Source organism: Primulina eburnea, chromosome 16 (assembly GCF_022965805.1).
Source record: "Primulina eburnea isolate SZY01 chromosome 16, ASM2296580v1, whole genome shotgun sequence".
Classification (NCBI taxonomy): Eukaryota; Viridiplantae; Streptophyta; class Magnoliopsida; order Lamiales; family Gesneriaceae; genus Primulina; species Primulina eburnea.
Window position 1 is genome coordinate 2236461 of NC_133116.1, and position 14275 is coordinate 2250735.

The 14275-nt window shown below is 36.4% G+C and overlaps 1 protein-coding gene and 1 long non-coding RNA gene across 2 annotated transcripts; one reads left to right on the forward strand and one right to left on the reverse strand.

Moving 5' to 3' along the window:
- The first annotated feature begins 1549 nt into the window (after positions 1-1549).
- Positions 1550-11281, forward strand: LOC140815888 (uncharacterized). The gene is made up of 5 exons (XM_073174907.1): positions 1550-1777; positions 1958-2242; positions 2762-3700; positions 4492-5604; positions 8089-11281. Exons 2-5 carry the CDS (start codon positions 2005-2007, stop codon positions 11070-11072), a joined length of 5274 nt encoding a protein of 1757 aa, XP_073031008.1. The 5' UTR covers positions 1550-1777; positions 1958-2004; the 3' UTR covers positions 11073-11281.
- Positions 11131-12362, reverse strand: LOC140815890 (uncharacterized). Its single transcript, XR_012114468.1, has 2 exons — positions 11813-12362; positions 11131-11478 (listed from the first exon to the last, which is right to left on the reverse strand). It is a non-coding gene; the product is annotated as an uncharacterized lncRNA (long non-coding RNA).
- Positions 12363-14275: the final 1913 nt, after the last annotated feature.

The following is a 14275-nucleotide window of genomic DNA, read 5'->3' on the forward strand; positions in this document are numbered from 1 at the left end:
TACGGGGCTCTGCTACTCTGCAACACGTTATATTGCGCCACTCTTCGCGGGATTGTACGTTGGGCCCCTGTCCAACGTACAAAATATATAGTATCTTCAGACTTCAAGTCAAACCCTTCTTGAAATTCGTTTCTAATTTTTCTTTTTTTGAAAAAATAAATAATAACTCCGTCACTTTGTTTTAATAAATGTAAAAACTTATTTCTTTGTTTTTCTTAGTAATCGATAAATATTTTAAAATTGTAAGATTTTACTTGTTCAAAAAAAGTTGTAACATATATGTATACATGTAAATTTTTTTTTATTTGAAACGATCCCTTATCTGAGGAATAAAAAATATTATATTTTATATAAAAAAAATTAATTTTCACTCTAAATATGAATAAAATCAATACATTTATTGAATATAACTGCTTGAAACCGTGTCACAAAGTTATATTTGTTCACACACGCACATATATATTTCCAAAAAAGGAATGACGTTAGTTAGTAAAAGTTAAAACGACAAGTTTGTCGATAGCTGTGGTACACCTTCGACGGTTAATGAAATAGTATCTTTAAGATAATACTATATTAATGTATCTAATTATTCATATCTCAACGCATAAGATATTGATGCAGCAAAATAAAATCACGAGACATTGGATATATGATTAATGTAGTTTGAACGCCGTTAATGTGCAATATTGATAAGTTTTCATAAAAATTTGGACTAAAATCTCCAACCATATCCAATCCTAATTAATTTAGAGAGAACGTGGATCCAGTAGGGAAAATTCTCTCATCCACGATTAATTTTATTTTTATCTAATCTATCTAACTCAAAAAAATGGATACAACTCATTAGGAGTTTCGCCACATTTCTGTAGTCAAGCTTTATGCTTTATACTCAAAATTTTCTTTCAATTATATATATATATATATATATATATATATATATATATATATATATATATATATATATAAAACAAATTACTTCAAGAAGCTAGTTTCTAATATCTGAAGTCAAAAGGGGTCAAAATCATAGATTAAAAATCAAATCTAATCAATTAATTTGGAAATACGACGTGACTATGGTACAACATATTTTATTTATTTATTTTTTTTATGTTTCAAGACAAAATTCCAATTTGATTACGTAAATTTGACACTTTTTCGGTAAATTAAGGCTGACCTTCATAATTTAGGCCAAAAATTGTGACTTTGGTTTGAAATTTAATCTATTTTAAAATTGAAGTTTTCTTATTTTGAAAAACTATATTTTTTAAAAAACTTTATTAATTTTTATTTTTATATGTATTCTTAATCTCTAACATTTTTGAACTCACATTATTTATGTTATACCTGCTCCAAAGATGAAATTGTTATGGGATAAAAATATATCGTGATTTATATTAATTTGGTATACATTTATTCTAAACTCACGATTTTTAAGTTTTATTTATTTATTTATTATTTATTATCTATTACAAAGAAATATGTTATGTAATATATATATGCGCCAACCGTGTAAGCACACATGATTGAAACCCTAATTGTACAGCCTCCATTTGCTCTCCTCACCACCACGTCTCTATCCTCTCTCTTACAAAATAAAATAATAAACAAAAAAATTAAAGGAAACCACACACACACACAAAAAGGAAAGTCCTCTCATCTCTTTCCTTCTCTCTTCAACACCACCCTATCCCCTTTCTATCGTACTTGTATTTTATCGCCTCCGAATTTCACCTTGTGTGAAGTCAAGAATTTGAATTCTTCGCATTAACGTGGGGAGGTGTGCTCCTGAACTCTTTGTTTATTTTTTTTTTAATTCTGTTTTCGAACCCTAGAATTGACTCCAATTGCTAATTTTTCTAATTTCCTTTCACCCTTTAATTGACTCCAATTGTCATTTTTCTGATTTCCTTTCGCCCTTTAATTTACTTCAATTGCCGTTTTCTGTTTGTTGTGTAAGGTATTGGATGAGATTAAGTGGAGCAGCAGAAGTAGAGTAGAATTTTGATGCCGCCGGAGCCATATCCGTGGGATCGGAGAGATTTCCGTAAGCACGAGAGATCCGGGCCGGACCCTCGTTTTGGAGGTGGCTTTGGAGGCGGTGGGTCTCCCAGATGGCGAGACCAACAACATCACAACGCGCCGCCTGCTCACCCGCCTTCGTACCACCAAAACTATCACCATCAGCAGCAGCAGCAGCAGCAGCGTTGGTACTCTGATTTCCGGACTCGTTCTCTCCCACCTGGTGAGTTATCGATTTACAACCAAATAGGGTTTTCTTTTTCTTTTTCTTTTTTTAAAGAGAGATGTCTCTCAAGTTTCTTATTTTTCGATGATAACAAGATATTTGTATGCTATTTAATTAAGTTGTATTTTCAGAAAAACTAGGTAATTGAAGCGGGTTTGGGGAATTTTCGGTGATTGATGATTAACGTTATTTTCAACCCTTGATTCGTCGATGAAAAAAAGGCCTTTTCACGTTGTTATATCTGTGAGTAATTTTTAAAGGAGGGAAGCCTTGACCGGTTTATTTGCATATTTTTGCCTAGAATCTTTAGGTGGGTTCGGGTGGATATTTTGACTAGATCTGATATGTATAGAAACATTTTATATGATTAGGGTGTTTAATTTGTTGGATGGATTTGAACACGCTGTGCTATTCAGGAATAATTTACGAAGAAAAATTATGTCTTTCTGATAACTAGATTTTTTCTTGTGTTGATTTTTTCTGACCTTTCTGTGGGTTTGCATTTTTCCGCTGAAGCTCAAGGTAAGCAAGCTGGTTGGCACACGCATCCTGATGAGGGTAGTCATGCGTTTCTGCCTTTTGGGTCTAGATTCAGCGACAGGAACTTAGAAGAAGAGAATTTTCGGCCTTACAGATCTTGCAGTGATGGAGGAAGGTATGTCAGAAATAGTAGAGAAAATAGGGTGTCCTTCAGCCAGAAAGAGTGGAAAGCAACTTCTTGGGAACCTGTTGCTGCATCAACTCCTTGTAGACCCAACACCGAGACTAATGATCAGAGTAGGCTTCTGGAGAACAACAAAACAACTCATGACAGCAATTGTGTTCCCAACTGCCCGAAGAGTGAGAATTTCTCTCAGCCATCTGATTCTATAAACCCTTTGGAGCCATCTCTCCCTGTAGAGAAAGAGCGGCAGGATAAGGATGGTGACAATTCGGATAGATTGTGTGCTAATGGATTGGAAAGCACAGGTAAATTAGAGAAAGAAAAATGCTTGGCTTCAATTGATTGGAAACCTCTGAAGTGGTCAAGGTCTGGGAGCTTATGTTCGAGAGGATCTAGTCTCAGTTGCTCAAGTAGCTCAAAGAGTATGGGCGTGGATTCTGTTGAGATAGTGGCTGAGGTACAGGAAAAGAAACTGGTGCCTGTTCAATCTCCTACCGCGGAGGCTACTACTTGTGTAATGACTGCTGCTCCAGCTTCATCTGAAGAGACTAGTTCCAGGAAGAAACCACGACTTGGCTGGGGCGAGGGACTGGCTAAGTATGAGAAGAAAAAAATAGATGGCCCTGAAGATGGTGCAGTAAAAAATGGACTGGTTATTAACCTCAGTAACATTGAAGAAACTGTTCAATCTCATGACATGAACGTGCTTGATAAGAGTCCCAGGGTTGCAGGTTTTCTTGATTTTGCTTCACCTGCAACTCCATCTTCGGTTGGCTGTAGCTCATCTACAGGTGATGTGTTTTTCATTGCTATGCACATGACTGTTTCTTCTTTAGTTTGCTACTTTTTGGTTCTTCTCCTGTCCACCATTTTGTTTTATAGCTGTGGCAAAAACAATATGAAGGGTATGGTATGCATCAATAAGAGGCATATAACGGGATTGGAAATTGACAAAGAATGGTTCATGTATGTTCGAAGAAGTAAAACACAACGGTAGTATGTTCTTTGTCATGAATTGATCATGTTTGAGTTCCTTTCGGATATTGCATTTAAAAATCTTTTATTTGTGATTGGATGCCATGTTGATTACTTCTTGCTCTGTAATTGTTAATTTTATAGCTTAGTTTTCTTTCCTTGTATTACTTTGTGCTTCATGCTGTGTTTTATGCATGTTTTTATTTCACTACTCAGGCTATTTTATCTAAATTTTGGTTGGCTAAGTTTAGGAAAATCAACTACTTGTAGATGGCAAATGATTAAATTGCTAATATTTATAGTTTGTGGTGCAAAATATGTACCTCTGTCATGGTGCAAACTGCAATCATTCCAACGAGCTTTACTTTCTCTCTTAGGGTGTTGCTTCACTTGTCATTATGTGATGTTATTGGCCACCAGTGTGGATTCTGAATTTGTGATAACATTTACCTTCAATGTTATTTGATTTTTTTTTCTTGAGAGAAGTGGCTTTTTGATGTTATATACTCAAACAGTAATTTGTGTTTCCTTTCTTTGTCGAGAGAATATGCATTGCGTGTGAATATCTTCTTTTTTTGCTGGCTTACCCCTTTTTTCAATAATACAGGTGTTGAGGAGAAAGAATTCTACAGGGCTGTCAATGTAGATCATTACACAGCTAATTTAAGCTGTTTGCCTAGTATTGTTTCCCGGAATCCGAACGAGGGACCAATTTTTAACCTAGAAAACTTAGAGCTTACGTCTTTTGCTGGTGTCAGCTCTTTGATTGGTGATTTGTTACAATCAGATGATCTAAGTTCCAGGAGTTCGAATTATCTCGGAGCTAACTCGGTGAACAAGTTGTTGTTATGGAAGGTTGATGCATTAAAGGCACTTGAGATCACCGTAACAGAGATAGATTCGCTTGAAAGTGAATTGAAGTCATTGATACCTGGTCCTGGAGATAGCTGTCCTCATTCAGATGCACCCAGTTTTCAACCACAAAAATTCCACTTTAAACCTTGCAAGGAACAAGGTACAGCTTCCAATTTTATTCATGGACCGACTCCTTTGCATCTTGTTTCGTCTGGAGACGCGATTGTTGAAAATACACCTGGTGCAGTTGAAGATGAGCATGTGAGGTTAAAATCTGAGAATATTGATAGCCCAAGCAGTGCAACCTCTAAGTATATTGAGGCTTCACTATCTGGGGATGATGCCTACCCTTCTCAAAATAATATAGGTCTTGTGAATTTGGATGTCAAGAATCCTAGTGACTTGAATGAGAAATATGTAGGCAATGGTCTCTGTGATGAGGAAAACGTTGGTCATGCGGATTACTGTGAACTGACTCGCATTGATAGTTGCAGTGGTCTTGCTAGGGTTATGGATGATGATGTGTTGGATATTTATGATTCAATATTGGATTCAAATAGAGTTCAAGCAAATGCAGCTTCTGAAGCCTTAAATAAGTTACTACCTTCCAAACAGTGTATGGCTGGACCTAAAGTTTCTTGCCTGGCAAGCGTTCCCTCACTGATTAAAAAGAAATATTATATGAGGAAACAATTTCTCAGATTCAAGGAGAAGGTTCTTACAATCAAGTATAAGTTATTTCAGCATTTTTGGATTGAAGGCCGACTAGTTTCTGTGAGGAAGCTTCAAGCAAAGTCTCATAAGAAAATAGACCTGGTTGGGCATAAAAAGCATCGTTATGGCCGGCCTGGAACTTGTTCGCTTGGTAATTATTTATGACCTTTCCCTTGTGTTTTCTTTTTACTTCCTTGCTTTTTCTCATGTTATGATCTAATTTCCAATCTTTAATATGCCGGCTGCTTTCTCTGCTTATCGCACTCTTGCTGCTATAAATTATCTAGAATTTTCGTTTTTTCAGTTGTTCTATAACTTGGAAAGGTATTTGTATTATTTTTGGTTTTACTCTTTAATGATAATGGGAACTAAGTTCTCTTTTCGTACTGTGGCTGAGGAAGAGACCCCAATTTTTGTTCTTTTATATCTGTGAAGGGACCCCCCAATTTATTTTGTCAAAAGTTCCATAGAAGCTTCTTTCCAATTATTGGGAAATTTGTTATATGAAAATTTACTTCATTATAGGATTCAATCAGTTGGCTGTTGGAGGGTGGTTTTTATCCACTGGTGTCATAGTTGTGTGATTTAGTTTGTCTGGATATGACTTTATGTGTGGATGTTAAAAGATTTATGTTTCCATTTTTAACTCGTTACTGAAATTTGATGAGAATTGTTGACCCGAAAGCAGCGTGAGGGATATTTGTTAAAAAATTAGCACTTTTTGGGGGATATGGTTATGTTTCTTTATACCTTTTATGCTGTTATTAAGTGATATTTTAATTAATCATCAAAATTAAGTTCTTTTTTTTTTTGTATCTTTTCTCTGAAGTCAAAGAGGTAGCCAAACAGTCGTTCCAGAAAATATGGTGTCAGTACCTGTGTGACATCATGCAACAAATGATTTCAATGTTAAAGAACTTTCTTAGTTATTGAATTATTTATGGGTTAGGAACTTGGCGTGCAAAGTTTGAAACCTAATTCTGATTCTGGCATGATCTAATAATCTGCAGCATCTAGATTTCTTTTCTGGCCTGCATTCATTTCATTAAATTTGAAGCAATTCCAAATCAGTTAATTTATGGATATATTTTATTGGAATGTATTACTGTTTAGCCTGTGGTAGATTCTCTGTATATTCTGTCCTCCGATTACGGTTCTAGAATTTCAGTATTCATGTATGATGAACGCCACCACCAGATAATGTACAGTTTTTCTTTTAATCATGGGTCCTGTGTGGACAGAATTAATGCTGTTTTTGCTCATCATTTTATCTTATTAATGTTGGTTTATGTTTTTCTTGATAATATGCTAACTTAGGATCATGGGAACACATGTTTCTACTCTTCCATTCTTGTCAGGCTTAGAATCTTTAATTTAAAGCCTTCATCATAGTTTAGAATTGGGAATCTGTGAAACTTTTTGTATATATAAATGATGCAAAATTATCTTCATAGCTGTAAATTAGGAAAACATAGAATTGTTGATTTGATAGGGTGGCCTACATAGTTATGTTTTAAGAAAGTACTAAAGGCTGTATTTTTCGTCTTCATAAACATTTTGCCAAACTAATGCTACCCATAAGATTTACTGTTTGTCATCTAAATATCTTTATTATCTTCACTATTTTAAAGTCTTGCTTCCCATAAGATTTACTGTTTACTATCTTCACTATTTTAAAGTCTGAGATCCTTAGAAAAACTGCTTTGGTGCATCATGTGACACCAAAAAAATTTCTCTTTCTACCCCCAACATCTTTTGCCCGTATATGTTTTTATTACTTTGATTTTGTAGCCTTTTTTTGGTAAATTTCAAACCTCCCACAACTTCTCCCATTATCCCGCATTTTCGTCGACCTCATTTCAATTCAAATGCTTCATGATATGCTTTCCATTGCCGTATTTAATCACATTAACGATTGATTTTGTTTTATAATTACTTGGATTTGAGAATCAATCTATTTTTTAGGAATCTCATTTTTGTTTTGTAAATCTTTTTTTCCTTCCGTTCTCATAATCAATTTTATTTAAATGACATTGTTGTTTCTTATGTATTTATCATTTACGAAAATTAATTCTTTATATGTAGTTTTATGAAAATTTCATAGTTAAACCAAACATTTGAAATATAAATTATGTCACACGTGTTGCGTGTGCCCAGTTGCTAGTGCTATCTCTCATTGTGAATTTTGGGGTGATTCTTAGATGGAGTATTTGAAGCTTGAGTACCATGATCGAGGGAATTTGTGTTGTGCGTATCCTTTAGTACATCCACAGGCTGCAAGAAAAGATTAGGTGATAGGAATCTGTAGGTTACTTGCTAGTTTATGTGAGGGGGCTCAATGATTTATGAATTATTTTATTGGTGTGGGTTGTGATATTCCTCAACAATGTAGTGTCCATGCACCGGATTCAAGGAAAATTGATATGAGATGTATACTTTTATTCCTTAATGGGAATGAATGCCGTTTAATTTGCAGCTTCCTCCATAGTTTTATGTAAACTTGTGTTTATGTGATTCTCTTGATTCTATCTGTTCGCATTTGCTCTAATTGCTGGATACATTGGGATCCAAAATTGATTATACATTGGCAGATCTTTCCTAACATTTCAATATTTCTCCTTGATTATGTTTGCAGCTAGTAGTTCTCGAACTGTTCCTGCAGAAGATGTAGTTGGTTTTGTTAGTGGGTTGCTTTCTGAATCCTCGTTTAAACCCTGTAGAACTGCTTTGAAGATGCCTGCTTTGATTTTGGACAAGAAGGAGATGCAGATGTCAAGGTTTATTACAAGTAATGGTCTGGTGGAAGATCCTTGTGCTGTTGAAAAAGAAAGGTCTATGATCAACACATGGACACATGCAGAGAAAGAGATCTTCATCGACAAGCTTACCATCTTTGGGAAAGATTTCAGGAAGATTGCATCTTTTTTGGATCATAAGACAATAGCTGATTGTGTTGAGTTCTACTACAAGAACCACAAATCGGATAGCTTTGAGAAAGCTAGAAAGAAGCCTGAAGCTGTGAAACGAAGTAAGTCCCAATGTACTACATACTTGGTCGCCTCAGGGAAAAGATGGAATCGTGAGGCAGTGGCAGCTTCCCTAGACATGCTTGGTGAAGCTTCAGCAATTGCGGCTAATGCCGATGGTATTGAGAACCAGAAAGGTGCTTCTAGATTTTCTTTGGGTGCATCTAGTGCTTATAAAGCACCTAGGTGTTACGATGATCAATCACAGAGATCGAACAGTCTGGATTTTTATAGGAATGAGAGAGAAGCTGTGGCTGCCGATGTATTGGCTGGTATTTGTGGTTCTTTATCATCTGAGGCTATGAGTTCTTGCATCACGAGTTCTTTTGACCCTGGGGATGGATATCAGGATTCAAGGTGCAAGCGAGTTGGTTTTTCGATGAAGCGGTCTTTCAACACTGAGATTACTCAGATTGTTGATGATGAGTGCTCGGATGAGAGCTGTGGGGAGATGGATCCTACTGATTGGACTGATGTTGAGAAATCAATCTTTATTCAGGCTGTGTCAACTTATGGCAAAGATTTTGGAATGATATCACGTTGTGTCAGATCAAAGTCCAGGGACCAGTGCAAGGTATTCTTTAGTAAGTCCCGGAAGTGTCTTGGTTTGGATCTTATTCTGCCTGGATTTCATAATGCAGTTTCTGGCGACGTTAACGGAGGTGATAGTGACATCGAAGACGCCAGTGTTGTGGAGACTGGCTCCCATATTTACAATGAGGGATCAGGGGCCAAGACAGAAGAGGACCTTCCATCTCCTGACCAAAAGTCAAGTCATATGTCTAATGTTGTATCAGGGACACTGAGTTTGAAGCCTGATTCCAAGAAATGCGAGGAATTAAATGGGTTGGATTCCACCCCTGATCCCATGGATGCCGAACTTGGTGTGAATAGTTTGTTGTTGGTTAATTCTCAACTGGCTGATAAACCTGTTTCAGGTGTCAATGGACAGAATGGTGTGACTGATGTTCCCGTATCTATGAGAGAAATTGGATTAACGGGTGTATCCTCTGTTGAAGAATCATTGCCAGGAGTTGAACAAGCAGATGACCATGCTCTGCCTAATGGATCAACTGGGGCTGAGAAAAATACTTTGATTGAGATTTCAGACGGGCTTCAGGGTAAAGAGTATGAAGGGTTGGATCTTTTGTTAGCTGAAGATGTATCAACCGATCAGAAAGTTGAAGAAAAAGATGCTAATTCCACTGGAGTAAGTTGCACAGATTGGCCAGTGACTCAGATGAAGACTCCATCCGACTCACAGCGCACTGAGAGTGCCTCTTGTCCTTCTGTTGATGGGCATTCTTCCATGCAAGTTGATAATGTTTCTGCGTGCCATAAGAAAGCTGTTCTTCGAAGCACTACTGAAGACACATCCGATGCCCGCTCCTTGCCGCAGAATGGTCACATAGCATCCTTGAGGTCGTCAACCTTGTTTTCTGTTCCAATTAAATATCAAAAGCTGTCCTATCATAATGCATTGCCATCCGTTGGTATTAATGGCACCTATGATGACCATTCTCAGAATATTGCTCTGACATGCGATTGCCAGCAGCATGTCTCAGGTCACTCACTGTCAGATCATGTTGAATCCTCTCGGATTCTCAGAGGATACCCAATTTCTGTGCCAATGCAGAATGAGGAGGTAAACGAGTGTGTAGGTTGCCAAAAACAAGTCCTGCATCAAAATGCCTCTCGGCCAGATGGAAATTTGCAAACCGGACATCATGCAGAGCCCTTGCTTAAAAAGTGTAATAGTTCGGGACATAATAGTAAAATGTTTGAAGCTCAACATCCTGTGCATGACCATACCGTAGATCATTCTGGACCCCAGCCCAGTTGCTCATCTGGCTTTGAAAAACCATCCGGGAATGGTGATGTCAAATTGTTTGGTAAGATTTTAGTGCCCTCCCAACAGAAACAAAATTCTCGTAGACAACAAACTGAGGACAATAATTGCCAGAACCACAAACCAGGTTCTGCCTTACTGGGCCTGAAATTTAATAATGAACAGAATGTCAGCTTTGATTCCTCTCTGTCAAAGTTTGATGATATTCAGGCAAGAAATTTCAGCTTTTGGGATGGAAACAGGATGAAGACGGGGCTTCCTCCTATACCCGACTCGACCCTTTTATTGACCAAGTATCCTGCAGCATTTAGTAATTATACCATTCCTGCCGTGAAAATCGAGCATCCACCATTACATGGAATTGTTGCTAGCAATGACCGCCCTATGAATGGTGTCTCTCGTTATTCGACCAAGGATCTATGTGGCAGCAATGGAATAGCAGATTATCTAAAGTATCAAGAAGGGCAGCAGCCTTTCACCATAAATATGAAAAATCCACAAGCCATACTATTCCCTGAGATGCAAAGACAGAATGGTTTCCATATCATCCCTGGGATGCAGCAGCAGTCAAGAGGAGTCGTTGAAATGAACATTGGAAGAGGGGTTATTGTTGGAGGCCAGTGTTCCACCGTCTCGGACCCTGTTGCTGCCATCAAAATGCACTATGCGAAAAACGAGCAGTTCAGTTTGCAAGCTGGAAGCATCATCAAAGACGATGATACATGGAGAAGTAAAGGGATGTAGGCAGGTAGTCATAGCTGATCTTGAACACCCTCTGCGGCAAAATCTCTTTTTTTTGTCGCGCTGTATTATAGTTTTGTGAACAGTTGCAGAATCCAACTTTTATTTGGTAGTTTTGGTTAGAAACACTCTAGATGTAATATTTCAGAAAAGCTATGTATTTGTTGTATTTGATGGAAATACAGAAATAATCTGTCAAAAGTTTGGGGAGAGTGGGATGTTGTGTTGTGATGCTATAATTTATGGCGATTTCCTGTTGACTTGTGTTATTTTGTCGTTTGTAAACAAATTGAGAGGTGGAAGTGCCGAGTTAAATGCGCTTCTCCCTGGAACGAGTAAATAACTTCACAGTTGTGCAGATCTGTCGTTCGTTTGTCCCATTCTTGAAGTTTTCCTGTGCATTCATCACCTGAATTTTAGTCATACGATAGGGGTCTTTTAGACTTTATGGATGCTTAACTTCACAATTGTGCATGATCCTTTTCCAAATTTTTTTCGCTCCCCACAAAATTTTAGGTGAAATGTCTGGAATTCATATTCTCACAAGTTCCCACGAGTTTTCTATGTGAGGAGATCCTCTGGATCTTTGTTCATTTCATTTTTTTTCATCCGTAAATAAAATAAATAGATAAAAAAAAGTATAATACAGGATGATACCGGTTGTATCCGGGCAAATCATAAAGCAATACAATCATCAACATCATTAGCAATAACATAATCAGCAAAAACTCAATGCAAAGAACCTGGAAACGAGGAGACAAAAGTCGAGAGCTAAATCCAGAAAACCGGCGTCAACGCGACACAAACACTTCAATTCTGTGGGAAGAAGCAAAGCATCCACTTGTATGCAGGTATTAATCATACTAAGCTGACGATAATCACGATGGAAGGCAGCCCCCACCGTGGTCATCGAATGAAACATATGAAGCCAATATTTAACTTTACCCCGTAACTGCTTACTAAATTGCACTGAAAGAAGATGTGATCGATCAAGAGTTTCCAAGCAGGAAGTGGAACACAACACAATTCTTGTCATCAACAAAAAGAAGCCTGCTTTTGCTCAGTCTCTGTCACTATTTTCCCTTTCTATCTGAAGTTTGCTCCTCCAAGCTCTTTTGGATAGCGTTTTTTTTAAGCATTTGCAAAACTACTCTACTTTTTTTTTTAAAACCGATAATATCCCAAATTAAACCCAATATCCAAGAAATAATTTAGCGATAAAAACACAATCTTGCTATTTTAAACAAAAGTGGTTGGCTTGAAATAAATAGAGGTTAGCCACCAATTTGTCGATGCAACACATTCCATTTAAATTCAATGAATTATTGGAACAATTATTTATGGCTGCCGATTTGTTAATTTGTGTCCTTTTTATTATAATTATTTAATTCCTTTGTTTTTCCTCTGTTTCCATTCTAATCAAACAAGATACCGGTCCAAAAATAGACACTGTTTTTTTTACCTATTAAATATCCAACTCCTCACCTACTAATTCGATATGATATTTCAATGAGGTGAAGCATGTTCATGTTTTAGGTTATGCTATGATGTCTTAATGATTAAATCAATATTATTATTATTATTATTATTATTATTATTATAAGAGATATCGTAATTTGATTTATGAACTATTTATAATGTGGTTAGTTGATACATGTTGAACGTAAGTTGGGTTTTTTTTTAAAAATAACATAATTTTAAAAAAATCAAAAATAATATAAAAAAAAAATATTTTCAAAACTACGGCAATCCGCGCTCGACAGAATATATATCAAAACCATCGGTAAAATTGAATCAGCGAAGGTTTAAACACCGTCGCTTATTTTTTAACCGTCGCTAAATGCCAAAATACTGTGCATAATTTTTCAACAGCGTGCACTTGTACGCCGCGGATAATCTTGAACTTTCAACGGCTTGCCACTTTGGAGCGTGCAATGTACGCTGCGGAAAGAGAATTTGCGCGCTGCAAAAAGTCATTTTGTTGTAGTGAAGATAGAGAAAAAAACAGACAATAATTTCATCAAAAAAAAAAAGTTTTTCATGGCTTATCAAGCAAAAGAGGCTGCGCATGTGATAATGCCAATCTTGAAACGATCATGGAACCAAAATTGGTGTTTCCTGGGACTGTGGAGATGTCGTAAGACTGGGATATCTCAATTGAATGTTGTTCATTTTCCTCAACATCATTCTGTGGTTGAATGTCATGTACAATATGCTGCGGACCAACATTAAGCGAATTTGTAAAACTGTGTATGTTCGACCAAGACGGAGTCTGAAAATCCTGTTGATCAAACAAACCAAAGTCGCTCATCCATGAATCAGTCCGCGCTTCGTAAGCACGGACGCTGATCCACGTAAGCGACGGAATATTTTAGCGACGGAATATTTATCAAAACTGTTTCGTAAACACGGACGCTGGTCCACGTAAACGACGGAATATGTCAGTCATCCATGTTTTTTCCTAGATATTCACTACAACAAAAATGACTTTTCGCAGCGAGCAAATTCTCTTTCCGCAACGTACATTGCACGCTACAAAGTTGCAAGCCGTTGAAAGTTCAAGATTATCCGCGGCGTACATGTGCACCCTGTTGATAGAATTATGCGCAGTATTTTGGCATTTAGCGACGGTTTTTTAACAGTCGCTAAAATTTTAACCGTCGCTGATTCAAATACAGCGACGGTTTAATTCAATTTGTGCGACGGTTTTAAAACCCTTCGCTATGTTAATTTTAACGGCGGTTTAGATATATGTTCTGTCGCTAAAATATTTTGCCGTAGTATTGAAAATGTTTTTTTTACATTATTTTTGAATTTTTTTTAAAAAAAATTACATAAATTTAAAAAAAAAACCCACTTAAGTTGATTTGAATTTTAATCCACTTATGGATTAATTTATCACAAAAAAACTTTAATAAGATCGTGTCGTGGGTCGATTTTTGGAGATGAATTTGTCTGACCAAACCCATGAAAACATTATTTTTTCTGCTAAAAATATTTTTTTTTCTTATTCATTATAAATAGACTTGTTTCACTAATATAGATTAAGTGAAAAAATTTACTCTTATTTTATTAGCACACTGGGGTAGTTATTTTTCAAGCATAATCACTTGATGACCACAAATTTATTTAATTTTTTTTAAATAGCTTGATATATATTTTTTCAAATAATATCGACAAATAAATTATTCTATAATGCACATATA

Bases quoted from the DNA above. Each gene is read 5' to 3' on its own strand.
- LOC140815888 (XM_073174907.1), top strand. From the start codon at position 2,005: ATGCCGCCGGAGCCATATCCGTGGGATCGGAGAGATTTCCGTAAGCAC. The intron at 2,243-2,761 runs GTGAGTTATCGA...TTTCCGCTGAAG, and splicing joins GACTCGTTCTCTCCCACCTG to CTCAAGGTAAGCAAGCTGGT. The intron at 3,701-4,491 runs GTGATGTGTTTT...TCAATAATACAG, and splicing joins TGGCTGTAGCTCATCTACAG to GTGTTGAGGAGAAAGAATTC.